Source organism: Strongylocentrotus purpuratus, unplaced genomic scaffold (genome assembly GCF_000002235.5).
Source record: "Strongylocentrotus purpuratus isolate Spur 01 unplaced genomic scaffold, Spur_5.0 spur5_scaffold_2, whole genome shotgun sequence".
Lineage (NCBI taxonomy): Eukaryota > Metazoa > Echinodermata > Echinoidea > Camarodonta > Strongylocentrotidae > Strongylocentrotus > Strongylocentrotus purpuratus.
The window spans coordinates 19,796,960-19,814,515 of NW_022145605.1; the positions used below are offsets into that span (position 1 = coordinate 19,796,960).

General features: G+C 36.7%; 1 protein-coding gene across 3 annotated transcripts in view; it reads right to left on the reverse strand.

The window, feature by feature from the left end:
- The window catches only part of LOC580390 (huntingtin-interacting protein 1), a 49,361-nt gene extending 32,384 nt beyond the window's left edge, over positions 1 to 16,977 (reverse strand). For 2 of the 3 annotated variants that reach the window (XM_780449.5, XM_003728705.3), the window contains exons 1-3: positions 16,718 to 16,977; positions 8,826 to 8,889; positions 5,986 to 6,128 (exon numbers count right to left, since the gene is read on the reverse strand). In XM_780449.5, coding sequence (XP_785542.4) covers positions 5,986 to 6,128; positions 8,826 to 8,889; positions 16,718 to 16,807 — 297 coding nt within the window. In that variant the 5' untranslated portion in view covers positions 16,808 to 16,977. Of the gene's footprint in view, positions 1 to 5,985; positions 6,129 to 8,825; positions 8,890 to 11,362; positions 11,608 to 16,717 lie in introns of those variants that run through there. The other variant, XM_003728706.3, reaches the window with a different exon arrangement.
- Between the last annotated feature and the right edge of the window lie 579 nt (positions 16,978 to 17,556).

A 17,556-nucleotide genomic window follows, 5' to 3' on the forward strand; every position in this document is an offset into this window, starting at 1 on the left:
ATTATAGGATAGGAAGGAGTGGCAGCACACAGGGAATTCCCCTTGGCCTCAATTGACCTCCGACCTCTAGCAGACAATTCACTTTTGATTTCTTCTCAGAGACCTCAACAAGTCCCTGTACACACATTCAGCCTCAGGTTGTTACTAGTCTGCACCCACAGACACTAATATGATACAGAAACACAATTCCATAAAGCCTTTAGCACAGCCCAACCCTGTCAGTCTCTGACTGTGCTGGGAGCAACCAGAGTACAGAGCCTGTGGAGAACAGTGGACTGTGCAGTCAGTTTTAGTCTCACAATTCAGACTTTGTAAATTTTGTTAAGCACTACAACTGACAAGGGTTTGCGATTGCAGACTACATGCACCTAGTATGTGTAACTTGCCTGTCAATTATGACATGCTGTTCAGGCAGGTAGCATGAGTCATTCTTTCTTTGTGTACACTTTATTGGCATGGGGGGACTGTGGGAATTTCCACTCTCACTCACTGGCCAAATAACACAGATTGGCCCGAATTCACAAAGGTTTGTCGACTAACCAAGGTTTTCGTGCATCATATGACGCGTTTCGACTCGTTCTTTACAAACCAGGTTTGTAAAAACCGTGTCAAAACTAAAAACCTATGTGTAAGCAGGGCTTGTAATAAATGGATTCCGCATCTAAGAGGGCCCTTTGAAGCAGTCCGTTGCACCGAGAGTCTTTTTTCCCCCTATCATAATCCCGTTAATCCCCCACCCGGACCGCACAGCTCGTAAATCTCACTCCCGAAACTGAGTGACATAGGGCTCGCGAAATGCATTGTTGGAAATACACATCGGCTGCTATCGACAAAAATGGCGGCGTACAGTAGGGAAGAGTATTTGGTAGGCGACGATTTAGACTTTCTGACTGATTTTGAGGAAGATTTTCTTGAGCCTGGTGTATGGGAAGTTGGAGACCAATACAAGTTATGCACGTGTGAAATTCCATCAACGGAAAATCTTATTCGTTGCAGCGAACCAGAATGTACGGTTAAATGGTTTCATCGTGAATGCGTAGGCCGCTCCATGTAAATAGGCAGCATTTGAATACATGAATAGTCAATACACTCACAACATACAGTACAAATGCACATAATCATCCCGATGCGGTTGATCGGCAAGTTTGACAGTAGACTCACAATTTTAATTTTTAAATTATTCTTTCTAACATCAGAAAGTTGAACAAATTGTATTTTAATGCTCTTTAGGTGTCATCAATCGTCACTATAGTACTGCCTTTGAATGAAATCAGTTGAGTTTTGTACAGTGGTGTTTGAAATGTTGAGAATCAATAGCACAACTTTCAATACACGGCCAGGGTAGAAATGCAGCTATGTGTGTTTCCACCAACAACATCCAGCATGTACAGCCCAGCGAGCACGGCGGCTTTCGCGTCGCCGGCCCGTACTCGGGGTGAAAAGTGGTGATGAATTGACAACTTCTAACCCTCATTAAACCAAATGCGCAATTATACAACACAGTTTCATTTAGTTATTTTAAGAGATAAACTTATGGACTACCTTCCTAGCTATGTAAAAATTTCGGAAACTTTCGGAAAATGTCAATAATTAGAAGAGAACGTGATGATGATGAGAAACTTGCATTCACTCTAACTCACGATTTCCTTGGTCGATTTCGCTGGTTCAGATGGCTACGTCTTCAGAAGAGTTATCCGAGCACAGCGAAAGCATTTGATAACCAATAGCAGGTTGCCTTGTGCCATAAGTTGTCGATTTTGTATTTTTGTCTGTTATAGCTATATACATCTTCAATGAGTATGACGTCATTTTCTCGGTGACTCGCATGGCTTCAAAGCCTTTTTTTTACGACCAAGTGTTTGGAGAGCTTAGGGAAGCAGGCCGCGTTGCGTAACACTTCGTAACATTTGGATCGCCAGAGGGCATCTGTGGTCTGATAAGGGCGGCTGTTGATGGATTTGATGGCTGAAGAGGGTTACATTACTTGTTGTTAAGCCAAGTTAATCTTGAATATCTTTCCCTCGGGAAATTCTTTCGAGACGGAATCTCCATTAAAGTCTCACCTCCCTGGTGTAAGGAATGAGCAGAAAGAAATGTGCATTTCAAATTCAAATGAATATACAGTCAAACCTGCTTTAGTGACCACCTGTCTACAAAGACCAAATTGTTTGTTCCCTAGAAAATGGTTTCTCATTGAAACATGTAATCTATACCTCAAGAAACATGTGAATGTGTGTCTGTCAGGGCAATCTATTTCAATATTAAAGAAAGAAAAAATCTGCGCCCATGGCCTGTGTGAAATTTGTATTCAATTGAGAATTGTATATTAAACTGGGCTGGGTTTATCGTCCGCATATGCTGATTTGACCAGTCAGTTAAATGTTGCACCCTAAAGCAATGTCCATGACTTATATTTAAAGATAAAGACCAGTTCTGGTCATGCGATTGCATTGTGAAAGAAACGTGGAATCGATCAGAAAAGGTTGATCATCTAGCATATACATGTAAGTGTTGGTGTGTACTGCAAGGTTCTGGAATCATCAAAATGATAAGAAATTTGGCCAAGTCTTTGTAAAGTTCAATACAAGCACTGTACACACAAAGATACACTGTATACTACGCACACATGTGCGACACGTGCGCATTATCTATTTGGTCCCAATAGATAAACTAATTTACCTAAACATATCACTTAGCAGGCGGTTTCCTGGCAAAATAGTTATCATCACCTATTTATAGTCAAAACATATTCTTTCACATAATTGGTATTAAGAGCTTCCATTTAATTTTTTAGAGGGGGGGGGGCATTTCTAAAACTGGTCTTTACCTTTAAAGCTGACACAAAACAGTGGTGTACAAAAGCTGACCTCCATAATAGTGTTTTCTTTATTATATGAAAAAAACCTTTACCATTTTCTTGTGGCCTCGTCCTTACCTTCCAAAATATATGTAAATCTTACGCAACAATCTTATCCAGTGTGAAAGCCACTGTGGCTAGTTCAATACATGTATATTTCTTTACACAATTTTGTAAAAACAACTCATCAAGTTTTCCCTTGTGCAAATGACCTTTTCCTCTCAATCTTTAAGTGTAAGATTTACATGTATTAATAGCCACTAGAACAGAACCTGATACAAGATAGAAGCCACTTTATCATTTTGTTTTCTTCTCAATAAACTTTCGACAAGTCTCTTCCTATTTCCTGGAGTGCAATTTCTTTTTCACACTAGCAAAGTTTCACGAAAATAGTTTCAGGATCTGAGCATACTTTTAATATATTAATACTGATCTTACATACTAGTAATTGCTGGGAATAACAGTTATCCCCCAACACAGATACAATACCCGGTATATAGACAAGTAGATAGAGAGATAGATAGATGGATAGAGAGATGGATAGATAGATACATGCTTAAGTTTCTTGCACGTACATGTACATGTACATGTAAATGCTTCTAAGTTTCAAGTATGGTACACTGTACAGAAATTTCATTTTCAACAGGACAATACCTCTTTAAAAAATACAATTGGTAGTTTTGCTTATCAAATTTGGCATGAGATGGAAATAAACCAAATCAGTGAACAAGAAGTGTAATGTAAACAAGCCTACAAATCAGCCACACTGCAGGATATTGATAACAAAACCTCTTTCATTTCCTATTCCTTCAATCAAAGTTCTCAAGAGGTTTTGAAAAGCAGATTTAGTTTTGTCTGTAAAGACAATCTGAAATCTATCCTCAGATAAAGATATTGAATGAAATTGGTATTCTATTCTCAAGTGAGCATGATACAAGTACCACATTTCGTACATTTACGTGTACTTAAAAAAGTTGTCAGATTTCTTGTCTACAATACAGAGAGTGGACGAGTAATATGTTAGATTGTACAATATACATGTACATGTACATTTGCATGCTAATAAATACAAGGATCATATCGCCGAAGATCCTACCATAAATACAAGGACAAATCAGTGTCTTTCACATGCACACACACAAATCATGCAATTATGCAATGTACATTTTAAAGATCCATACTGCAAACATACTGTGAGCAATAGAATATGAAATAACTGTTTGAACTTCGGGGTAGTGGTATAATTCATGAGAAGATAACTAAGAAAATATTGATTTCAGAACCTAAACAAACTCTTCCATACTTTTTTTATATAAAACTGAATTTTAGTAGTTTTATGCCCATTCAGATATACATGGAAGGCAATAAATAAATATATGTATCCATACTGCAGACATACTGGTAGCAATAGAATATGAAATAAGTGTTTGAATTTCAACCTACATGTAGTAGTGTAATTCTTGAGAAATAATGAATATAAAGTAAATGTTGATTTAAGAACCTACAACTGTAAACAAACTCTTCTGTACAATAAAACTGAATTTTAGTAGTTTTAGGCCAATTCAGTTATGAGGCACAGGCAGTAAAAAGACTGCTAGAGTAAAACTCAAAGACATACTACATTTTGTAGGTATGTACAGTGCACTTTGTATTATACTGGGCATGTTATTTTACATAAATCTTCTAAAATCAAAGGTCTGTAGTGTACTCAAATTTAAACCCGAAGCTGGGCTTCTGCATACATACACATGTATATATCTGTTAAACAAAGGAAATTAGTCTGAGGTCTGTAAAGCTTTCCTGTGTGCAACAAGATCTTAGACCCTGGATCGTGAATTAGAATAGGGGCTACAAGTACATGTGCACGGCTTTTTTTTTGGGGGGGGGGGTTAAAATCCTGTAAACCGCAGACAACCCAACAAGACCAACACCATACCGTCAAAAGATGGAACAAACACTATTAAACATTACTTTGAATGGCCAAGAATCGGTCGGTTTGGAGTCAGTCCGATCCGACCGTGTGACTGATGCCTCTTGCCATTCATTTACGAACAAAAAATGGAAAAGCGTTTGGTAAAGAAGGTTTACAGCATCAATGAATCAATCCTGAAATCCTGAATCCTACCAAAACATTCTTTTATATTAATGGATGTCTACTATTGACAGCAGAAAGAAAAGATGTCTTCATTACAAAATACAGACCTCCGTCTGTCCTACTTTACATACTTAGAGGTGAAATAACATTCTAAGGCTGCGTTCATGCTTAAATTTTGAAGGCAGAATGAGCGATCTGAAACGCTCATCGTAAACGCTCATCATGATCGCAGTTCCACGATGTAGTGTTCATGCTTACTTCTCTGGCTCCCCCAGGCAATTCTCAGTGTGTGGCCTTAATTGGTCTTCCAGCTGGATTCGCAAACCTTCACTGTGCATGCTACGTAGACCCACTAGAGGTCAGTGCGTTGACCCCATTTAAACGCGTTTACAAATTGTAAACGCATCTTTTTGTGAGTTTACGATCGGCGATCGTGATCGCCGTTTTTCGGTGATTCTACAAAAGTGAGCATGAACGCAAGCGTGTTTTAAACTAAACGCGTAACAGATGCCTGATTCTGGCCGTCAAAATCAAGCATGAACACGCCCTAAGTTGTATGACCTCTCTTGTATGAAAACTATGAATGAGACTGTATGCAACAAACTGCATGCGACTGTGCACTTATTGTCAATATTCTGGGAAACTTGTTCTGCACTGAAACATTTACTCTAATATTGAGTAGTTGTGTATATTCAGTACCTTAAAAAACACCCCAAAACTATGACAAAACAACAGAATTGTAAAACATGTATGCAGTCATAAAACATTGATCATTACAAATAGTACTGTAATTCAGTTTATAGGCCTGGAAACATGTATGATTCTGTTTGGACAGAAAATGGGTATACAATTGTACACCTAATGTACACCCAAAGTAGGCCTACCTGTACATTCATGTACATGTATTGTACATGTTCAAGTAGTTTCACCAATGTACATCAGAACCCAGACACAATCTTCAAGAAATACATGGTACACTTGTACTTGCTTTGCTTTTTTTGATAATATCTGTAAAATAGAAGAATATGTTTACCTCTTCATGCCCCTCTCTGAGCACCTTATGAAGGGTGTGGCAGAATTTCCAGCACACCACCGGGGTACCCTGGACCGGTAGCCTGCACACAACACTCCAGAAGGTCGACGCCCCCTTCTCCTGGAAGGTTCCGATGATGATGCCTTGAGAAGAAGCGTAGTTAAGGAAACCTAGAGTCACAATATTTCAATTACGTAGCAGGGAAGTGGTTGGGGGATGATACCCCTGTTAAACATGTTTTCTGTCTTCAACTGTTGAATTGTTAGAGCTTTTTTAGTGATTCAGGGGGGGGGGTAGAGGGTGTTGAAGGGATTTAACAAACCCACCCCCTCCCCCCTGCTTACTTTTCATTGAAAAATTGAAAGCAAATATTAAATGTTAAGATCTTGGTCAGCACAACAGGAAAAATGGATTACTTTCGGAGGAATGACTTATAAATTGCAAATGTTGGCAGATCTGGCAACTATTCTTCTATCCTTTTTTTATCATTAAAATATCATTATTGTTAAAAAAAATATATTGAAATAGTTTTTACACACCCTTGTATAGTGGACATGTTCTTGTATTTCATAATGCTGAGGTTGTTGACCTTTTTACCCTTGTCCTCATCAGAAATTCATTTTTTTTTAACTTCGATCCCTCTCTCTCTCTACATGTACACCTCCCCCCCCCCCATCCCCCCTCCCCCTCTAATCTTGAGCTAAAAATGACATCCAAATTTACCCATATATGGATGCATTTGTCTCAAGGATAGATTGAAAAGTTGAAATGTTGCCAATTTTGTTCCCTTTAATATTTCGCACTGATTACGACCCGAGCTCCCTGTACTGTAGCAAGCCATCGTCTGTTTTAGTCATTATTTTGGAATATAAATTCCTCGCGCAGCATTCTTGCAAATGTGTCTACCATACTACCTTCATATTGCAGCACAGGACTAAAACAGTACACTGTATACGTGATTATTGTCATCCTTTAGGTCACATACATACGTACACATACTGTATGTTTCTATCAATGTAGATTGCATGTGCATGTACATGTAGCTTCAAGCCAAATCGAGGCCCTGTTTCACAAAACATGTTTAATATAAAAATTAAGTTGCAACAACTGTTAAAGCTACTGATATCACTGCATTTGATTGGCTGAGAACAAATTTGTCATACAATTTTAGCTTCTTTTTTTGTTTAAACTTGAGAAGAACCTTTACTTGAAACAGGGCCCTCATTTGAATACAAAACAAAGGTCAGATTTCGGGAAGGAAAAGTTCAATTGTATAATATATCCTGATTCGATTCCATCATGTTTATGCAAGCAATCAAAATATCCTTTCAGAAAACATCATCCCTAGAAGAAAAAGTTCTTTCACTTTGAACTACACCTGTATAACAATGTGAATTCATCACAATATTTTTGTGTCTGTTCATGACACAAGAGACAATGTATTTCTTTGATTTCAAGTTTGTGAAATAAAAAAAGATAGATTGGGCAACTTAACTCCTAACATTGCAAGGAGGACTGCATAAAATCACACAAAGTTGCCAATGCATTATGATGAACTACAGTGTACAAGAAGTTGCTGCACCTTCTTAATAGCCAAGACTAGTTTGGCTTCAAAGTTGGCATGAAAGAAATTGTTTTTCCCTGTAATACCCTCCCACATAAAATGCATTGTTATGCATGGCAACGTCTGCAAAACAAAATTAACTTTTTTCCCTGGCATACTGAGCCCCATGCAGCCTCGTCTGGAATTGTCTTCTTCTTATGAGTCCGTCCAGGGTGACTCATCGAGGAGGGTTTCATGCACTTTAATAGCTTTGGCTCTCTTCATGAGAATTCTCATTAATACATGAATCCAATTTGTTGTCAATCACATGACAATTTGGGATTCTGGACGTGTTTTACGTTTAGAAGCTGAAAGAAAGGCCAACGATGAAATTATACTTTGCATAGATGTGTTGGGATTCTCTCAATGTGCAGGTTATTCAGTTTGTGACTTACATAATTTATCTTCACAAATTTACCATTGTCCACTATACTAATTTAGGATGCAATTTAACTCTCAAGGGATGTACAAATCATGGTCACAAATTTACATTTTTTGATAATTCATTATTGAAGGAAAAAACATAAATTCTGTAAATTTGTGACGTCCCTTGAGAGACCAATGATGAAAGCGACCAGTGGCATGAATGTCCTGCCATAGTTCAAGTCCAACTTAGGTCGATCTTATTCTTTGATACCCATCAGGAAACATTAAAATCCTACATCTACAAAACATGTACTTTTTTTTACTTCATAAATTTGTCATTGCCCACACTATTTTTCCTTTTAAATACTGTACTGCTTAAATTTTAATAGGATTCTTATTCTATACATGTGTTTTAGCTGATGAAAAGCCCGCAGTATAGACAGCAAATAAGTAACACAACTGCATGTTAGATATGTACTTGAATCTGACAAATGTGGTGGTCGTTTTAATCCTGTATACTATAATGTGTGTACAGATACAAGTAGCCACAGCTTCATAAATTTGTCCTTGTCCACATAATTTCCTTCCGGACACTGTACTGCTTGTAATTCCTAAAGACATTAGTCATAGTATCTACACGAAGGCTGCTCATATATGTACATGAACAGTAAGCCCACTATTAAGATATGCAACTTTGTAAAAATGTACAAAATTCCCTGTCACCCTCCCCCATCTGGCCCATCATATAAAATGCATGGACACTTGTACAATCATGTAGATATAAGACAATGAATGATCTTGTAAGTGTTAAACACAAACAAACGTTCACAATGAATAACAACAGTATCTGTATTGAGATTGTAAAGGATACTTCTGACATGTTTCTCCTTGACTGGGACTTCCTGCGCATTGATTGCCTTGTTCACACTCGTTTGCTGCACAAAGACAAGAAAAGAAAAATCAATTAACACAATGAAATAAAGTTAACGTCTACGTTCATATTGTGATCATGTTAATATTTGTGTTCACACTTACATGTACATGTACAGTACTGTATATATTAATAATGATAATAATAATTATAGGCATTTTTATAGCACAGTCTACATGTATCTAGAAATCCTATTCCGAGGTGCATTAATTAAGTACTGTATTAAAAAATGTTAACATACAGTGTACATGTTCATAATGTACATTGTAGTGGCGCTGTTCCTACACAGAGGAATTAGTGAGAATTCAAATTTAAAATTTTGCCTGTGATTATAAATATCATTTTCATAATGTGCATGAACCAACAATTCTCACCAATCAGTTAAATGTACATTAATTCACAATTTGGATCCTGATTCGATAGACCTAATTACTATTATGTCATGCACACCTTTCAAACAAAATTTTGCCTAGACAACTCAACAGCTTGTCAGAGGCTTGTCTGACATAGCAACAACTAACATATATGCTAAGCGGATCCATCCATAGAGATGCCAATATTCATAGTAAGTGAATGATATGATTGGTAAGACCAAGGGTTAAGGAGAGAAACATACATAAATTAAAATTTATTTTTATAGCAAACAGCTCTGTGCTTCATGAATAATTATCACGAGTATTTGCTGTTAAAACATTGGTCACTGGAAGTAAGATACAATTAAGTCTGTTTGTGAATGAGTGTCAACAAACCAAAACCAAATAGTTTTTTGTTTTTTCTAGTGTGCGAAAGATCTACATGTAATGTGATCATGCTGGGGAAAAATATTAATACTGTTCAGTACCTAATTTAAAGACCTAATTAAACATGACATATATTTACAGTATCTGTGCATAAATTAAACATCTGGAGATTCTGGACAAAAGGATGATTCTGTGAATATGAAATTTTCGCATTTACAACTGTACAAAATATAACCTGTTATCTTTTAATTCATTAACAACGAAACCAACAACAAAATGGGGGGGGGGAGAGGAATCACTGGATATGCCTACGGATTGATGAATATGTCTGGTTATCACTTCATTGTATCTACAGTACTACATGATCTACCCTGTATATTTCCTATCAATGATGTCTATTGTCTACAATCATAAGGGTAGAGGGATTGTCCGTATGCAATACTCCATACATGAACATTGTATACAATACAGTTAACTACCCGGTGAAATTATTTTAACCCCTTGCAAATTTGATGTTTTATGTTTTTTTTTTCTACATCTCAAAAATAAAAGGTGGACTGGTTGAATTAGGGTATTTGTTGAATACTTTTAGATTGTAAGCTTTAATATTTCATATTCACAAGAAACATAAATTTTTAGGACAAATCAAGTTTTCAAGTTAATCATTTTTTTTTTTTTTTAAAGAAAAACTTAGGAAGGAGATGTATAATGTACATGTAGTTGTTGACTATACATGTACGTGCAGAACTACTCAAAAATGTTAATGTGTACATGTACAGTATATGTGTACAGTGTACATCATGTACCCAAATAGCTAGGCCTAAATCATGCATGGGATGTGGTTACGCGTGTCAAGAATAAAGCAAACATGAATGAATGCAAAATACCCTAGATATCGGTAAAAGTGTAAATACATGAAAATACTGAATGAAATTATAACAATGTATAAATTCTCATCAAAAGGCCCACACTGTAGATTTTGTATGTCTTGCAGTTGAAGGTGCAGGTACAAGGTGAACTGCTCATGGACTTGCACATTTTTAGACAAGCATACTACATTGAATATGTACATGTAAGCCTAATTAATGTATACGTTCTTCATTAATCATGTATGTACACTAACAGTATCAAAAATAGATATGACAATTTTATTTGTCAATGACCGGCAGGTTGCGCTCTCCTTATCTCTTATTTTCAAAGCACTCTGCAGATACTAACAAGCAGTCACACAACACGGTAGATCTAGTACCTGTACTTGTAATGAACAAATATAGTCCTGCGGCGGTAGACGAAAAATAGACAAGTGAAGAAGAAATAATGAAACAACCATTGGAGATACAAAACGCATGAATTTTGGCTGACGTATTTGCTAAGTAATGACAAAGGCAAAACAGTTGCTAAGTGCACACAGTTTACATGTAGAAAGCAGAGAGGACAATTAAGTCTGCTAGAAAAGGCTGGAAATGAACATTATACATGTACATGTACATGTATGTTAAATGTACCTACAGTACATACATACTACAGTACATGTAAATGTACACTTATTTCACATGCATGTACCTGTAGGCTGATTTTATCTTTATACCAGGATCGTACACAATCTGTAGGTCTTTATAAATAGGTCTTTGATGGCCACCTGAACAATAGATAAAGTAAATAATCAAATCCAACAACCCCTATGGTACATAATAAAACAGTCAACATTTACATACAAAAATTCGTCCAAAAACTCACAACTTGTCGCTTTCTTCCTGAGGAAAAGACACCTTCCATTAAGCCTTCCATTATTCCAACTTTTCCTGGATCAGAACAGGATATGAACTGCACAAACTAGCTACCAGCAGAGATTTTACAAGTCCATGCAGATCAAATCTGGTACAGGATTCAGCATTGTACAATGAACATACAGCTAGCTTCCAGCCAAGAGTTATAGGTGGTGTCAATTACTACCGGTCTATTCAGAATTCAGAGTCCTCCCATATATTGGTTTAATTAATGCATGGTCAAAGTACAAGCCTGCCTCCTGAGAATGCACCATTGTTTACCTGAGATGCAAATATTTAAGGACTGAATAATTGATTCAGTCAACAATTACATTGTACCTTTACATATTTTTCTTAAACTGCAAGAAAATTCATACATTGTGGATGTTCCAAGCCAAAAGATTATTCTAAGGTGTATTTTTAGAAAGAAATTTAGCTCACCAGTATTTAAGAATTTGTATAAACAATGTAGTGAATGTACCCATAAATAACTTCCGGATAATTGGGCATTTGGTATCTTCACTATCTTGGCATCAACATTGGGTCGTAATCACATTTTAATGCCAATTGGCTTTGCTACATAAACTAGTCCGTGGGGGGTTTCTGCAAACAAAAACAGTGGAGGCTCCACTCCACAAATCCAGATCAGATATCAACCCATTGAAGCTTTGTTCACATAAATGGGGCTGAGAGATAAGTAGCCTACAGTCAACATTTCAGAGCCAAACTTTTTCTAACTCTATACTGTACATTTATTGCTGAAAACTGATGTTTACTAGTACGCTAATACATGTACAGTACAGTACTTAACATATTTTTCAGATTTCTGTTTGAGAAGCTGTGCCAGGGTAAAAAGATAATGCAACTGTGACCCAGTATATTCATAAAGTCTATAAATTTTAGTGAGCCCCCCCCCCCCTCCCCATCCCTCCCCACAAAAAAAAAAAAAAAAATCATGGGATTTCAGATTAGTTGACAAATAGCAATTTATCAACCATTTCAAGCTACTGTACAGTTTCTTTCCCCATCTTCTGGAAAAAGTGTCTTAAAGGGATAGTTGAGTTCTGTTGCAGACGGAGGGCGCTACACAAAATAATTTTTTGTGAGATAATTAAAAAATGAGTGTCAAATTTGAAAGAACGTAATATTTAAATGACAAAATCATCTTTGTTTGATCAAAGTCGGTTCAGAGATGGCTAAAATATAACGATTTCTAATACTTGTGTACCACCACAAATATTAGATATTTTGACAAATTTAAAAAAAAAACATTGAAAAAACAAAATAACGCCTTTTACGTCGTATTTAAGCCAATGCCGATGTTGGCATTTTTGTTGGCACTTTCTCGTTGCTTATATTATGCAGATTAGGCCGGCCCATGTATTGTTATTTTTAATTAAATAATTAACTAAGGGTCACCATGTTTTTTTAAAAGTGGAGCTGAAATGTATGCTTGTATTGGCTAAATTTGACACATGTTGGGGTCTAAAATTACCTTCATAGCAATTTTAGGTTCTGCAAGGGCACTAGAAATGGCATACATGTAGATAAGAATAAGAGCAATAACCATGCACTTTGAAGGCATTTGCGGTCTGAAAACAAAACTCAACTACATGTATCCCTTTAATAGAATGAGACATAAAAAAATCATTTACGTCCAGACCAAGGATGTACAGTAGATGTACATTTCAAATCAAACATATTTTATTTGAACAGTATGTAAAGCCAGCAGACTGTTACATGTACAGTATGTGTGATGAACCTCTGTGAGAATAGACCAGTTCACGGTTAGCACATTACTGCAATTCATGACCCCGAATATCCACAGATTTTTTAAAACATGAAGAGGTCCCACTTTGTACATTTTGAAGGTGCTACATAAATAGCCTTTGTTTCCCCTTTTCGAAGAATACTTCCACCTGTGTATCATGAAGTGCATAAATAAATAATGATTACATAACTTTCTTAAGCACGTTTCCAGTATTTCTTCTCCATGTATTTCACAATTTGTTCTGCAATGACCTTTATCTGCTCATGCTCAGACTGCAACCATGAACTGGCTTATAGAGAGAAATGACAGACTCAAAAGAGCTCTTCATGGATTTGGGTTTAGTAAAAGACTAAAAGTGCTACTTTCTTGCAGCAAATTTTGTGGATTTTATTAGTTTTTCGAATAATTTGTTATCAAAGCTCTTTTGGAGGTTTCCAGCTATGGTAAATTGCAACCTGCTCTTGAATACTTTATTCCTGGACTTTGCACAGTACTGCATCCTCCTAGTAGTATACTAGTACATGCATATTAAATTTTCGTCCTACAATACAATCTAATAAGATAATTTGTAGGAAAATTGGTCCAAGGCGAACTAGATTAAAAAGACTCAAATTTCAAAGTACATGTAGAGAGTTATAGAGGATACATGTATAAGTGTTCCCATCTCTCTCTCTCTCTCTCTCTCTCTGCCTGTCTCTGTCTGTCTCTCTCTCTCTCTGTCTCTGTATGTCTGTCTGTCTGTCTCTCTCTCTCTTTCTCTCCGTCTCTCTGTCTCCCTCTCATCTGTCTCTCTCTCTCTCTCTCTCTCTCTCTCTCTATCTTTCAATCTCCCCCCCCCCCCCTCTCTCTCTCTCTCTCTGTCTCTGTCTCTCTGTCTCTCTCTCTATGTCTCTCTCCCTCTCTCTCTCTCTCTCTCTCTCTCTCTCTTTCTCTCCGACTTCCTCAACTATTTTAAGGTGTGCTGACATTCACTCATTTCCCCTCCTTCCTTCCCTTGTCCACTGGCCAGGTTGATTTAGCCTGTCTGCAAGGAAATTGGTTGCGAACAAAAATCCCCACTAGTTAGTTAGAGTGCATTATATTAGGATGCTTTCATAGGAACAGTGAAACCAGAATCAGGAATATAATTTGTTGATTTGAAACCTAAAATATGCCTAAATATGTGGCAACAGTTTCATTAGCAAAAAAACTAAAAAGCATCATTTCATTTATAGGGCATACATAATGTATAAAGTGTATGCTAGTCTACACCAAAAAAGTTCAGACCTACTCCTACAAGTAAGTGTTACAAGTAAGGAGTGACAAGTGTTACTTGTGTTTTTTGCATTTTGGATGTACATTCACAAGATATCAAAAGCCTAGTTTTGTCTAAACTACAGATTTCCAAAAGCACTTGTAGCGGCTCTTCCATTCGCCTTACTTTTATCGTACATTCATGTTCACAGTAATTTCCATCACATCACGCTACTTATTTTTATTCAGTTATTTGGACCATGTGTGTCTGTTTATTCAATCATACATCGTGTTTCCGCTCACTCGTTCACCCACGTTTTTCAATGCCCGCTTCCACCTTGGTCGAGTCAAGACGTCTCCATGATTTCTTCTCCGGGCTTTATTCTTCCGTGCCTTTCGCCTCTTTTACGGCACGTCACTTCTTTCTCTGCCGTCTCTAACGGGTTGGCATATCTTCTAGTGGAACGCTTTAATCAGGACCCGACATGGCGCTTGATTCTCCGCTGGGAGCTGCCAGTTTCTTCGTTCCGGTAGCTCTTTCCACTCACGAGCTCGACTCACCGTAGTTCATCTATCATTACATCAGCGAGTTTGACTCACTGCAACTCTGATGATTTTCTCTATCAAGATATCAAAAGCCTAGTTTTGTCCAAACTACAGATTTCCAAAAGCACTTTTTAAAATTGTGTCATATAATGGAAGCAGTTAAAGATGTTTGAATTCATAATAAATGCAGGCATTAAAAAATGAGCTTATAATATCACCCCTAACCCCCATATTTAGGGGGAAGGGGGGCATTGAGAGAGCATTCTACAGTACTATAAATAACAAACAGCTCACAAATTCCTTTCTTAAATGTACAGTGTACATGTACAAGAATAACGATTCACATTTCAAGCATAAGTGTGAATTCTTCATTCACTTCCATTTCTTAAATTGAAAATGAACATTGTAAAAAAAAAAATTACAAACAGTTTTTTGTTTGTTATGGTGCCATCTTCTACAAGCCTTCTGTCAATGTGTACATGTACTGTACATTGACAGAAAAGTGTTAGTATCATGTTGACATGGTCTTCCTACTTCAATAGATTTTTATTAGGCCTATTCAATAACTTCAAACAAAGATTCTTCTCTCAGATTCTCATGACAGTACATGTAGATAACATCACACAGGCGCACGCCCACCAGCAACCCACCATCGGTATGCACTTGTATTGTGCAGCGGTTTGCCGTGAAACCTGTGAAAAAGCGTATACTAATATATCAATGTTTATCAAAAAAATACTCTAAAAATAACAAGAATATTGACTGTGTATAAGGCGCACAGGTACAGAATTTTTTTGTATTTATTTATTATTATTTTTTTTCTCCATTTATGGCGCTATGCCTGGCAATTCATCTCCCTGCTCAGTAATCAGTGTGTTGACTCACCACTCGGACTCTACAACAACACTCAAATTTGTCTGTCATCTTGGTTTGAAAGTAATCTTTCTAATAGGGTCTAGATCTCATCATCTCAATATGTAGTTTATAATAATAATTCCTCAAATTTGTTTTCTATAACAAATGGTGTACCACAAGGTTCTATCCTAGGTACTCTATTGTTTTTTAATTTACATTAATGATCTTACACATTCTTCTAAAAACGAAATTGTTACTATTATTTGTGACAAGTTCACAAGCACAAATCAGCGCCTTCAACTGCACCTCGATGTTAAATGAAGGTCCTTCCCCGCCTGGGTTTTCGGCAACAAAACAACAACTACAAAAAACAAAAACAAAATGATTTTTTTTTTGCCCCTTAAAATAGGGGTGCGCCTTATACATGTACACAGAGATTTACGGAACTAATAAACATAACGACTTTTCTCATGATCTTTATTTGGACATTTAATGAATAGACTATTTACTTCATTTTGGGTATGTTTTAGTAGGGTATCTCCATGCCGGAGTTACGGGTCAAATTTTGGATAGGTTTCTGAACAAGCGCCGAAATTAGGATAAAGTAAAGCGTAGATGACTAGATCTAAGTTAGAGTCTAGAGTCTACACAGTGCAGTGAGTGACTAAACAAGTTCCACTTTTTACTAAACTCTTTACAGCTGGTTACCGTTAAGATGATAATCTGAAGTAAGCTAGATTTAGTTCTATTCTAAGATGACTTGATTAAAAAAACTAAAACAACTAAAACTGTGTCTCAATTAAAGATGTGTAGACTAGACTATGCCACTTTGTCTCCCTAATCAAGCCAGGCAGCGCGGGGAATGTGATCAGTTTTGTACCAGCACCTGCTCCCGGAACGTCAGGGGAAAAGATTACTCACCTGCCGTTTGATGAAATTTTGTCGCTCTGTTTCAAGGCTGTCTGTATTCCTCCGAACGGATGATAGCCTGCTTGATAATGAAGACGCCATTATAACGAATCTTAATCAAAAGAATCCAAGATATTTGATCAATCCACCTGAAAATGCTATAAAATATGAACAGTACCGTGAGGATCTGATGGTATTTCGATGACAGTTGTTGGATTAACTTACTACTACGTACGTTTTGTCTTCGACTTCGCCGATCTCTAATGTATTTACTGTATGTAGCAAGCTATTGGCCACTCGATAGAACAGCCTAGCTAAGACTCTGGCTAGTTCTTGTCGGAAACCCTATTTCGATCCGACGTAAATTTTCATTATTATCAACATATTACGGCTATTTGTTATTCTTCTCATTCTTGTCTTTAGTTTTTTAATAGGATATTTAAATATGTATCATTCACAAAAAACATTCAAATGGGACTACAGACTAATAGAAACGTTTTGACTTGACGATCTACCTACTTTTCTCTACTAAGAAAAACAAGTTTGATCATTTATCTCCATGGTTTGATCCTCCCTATATTTTAACGTTATAGCATTGATAATAACAGTTTTAATTATTATTCATATAAAAGTTCATAATGAATGTCTATTTCGGAGGATTAATGAGTGGCGATATATATTAATAAATCAAAATTGCATCATTTTAATTCCCCCCCCCCCCCACCCGAGTGAGTACAATACCTCCCGAAAATGTTTTACTTTTATTAAAAACAACTTTTTCTTCCCCCCCCCCCTTTTTTTCTCCCCCACCATGTATTAATTGAGTAATACGTACATAAGAAACACATACT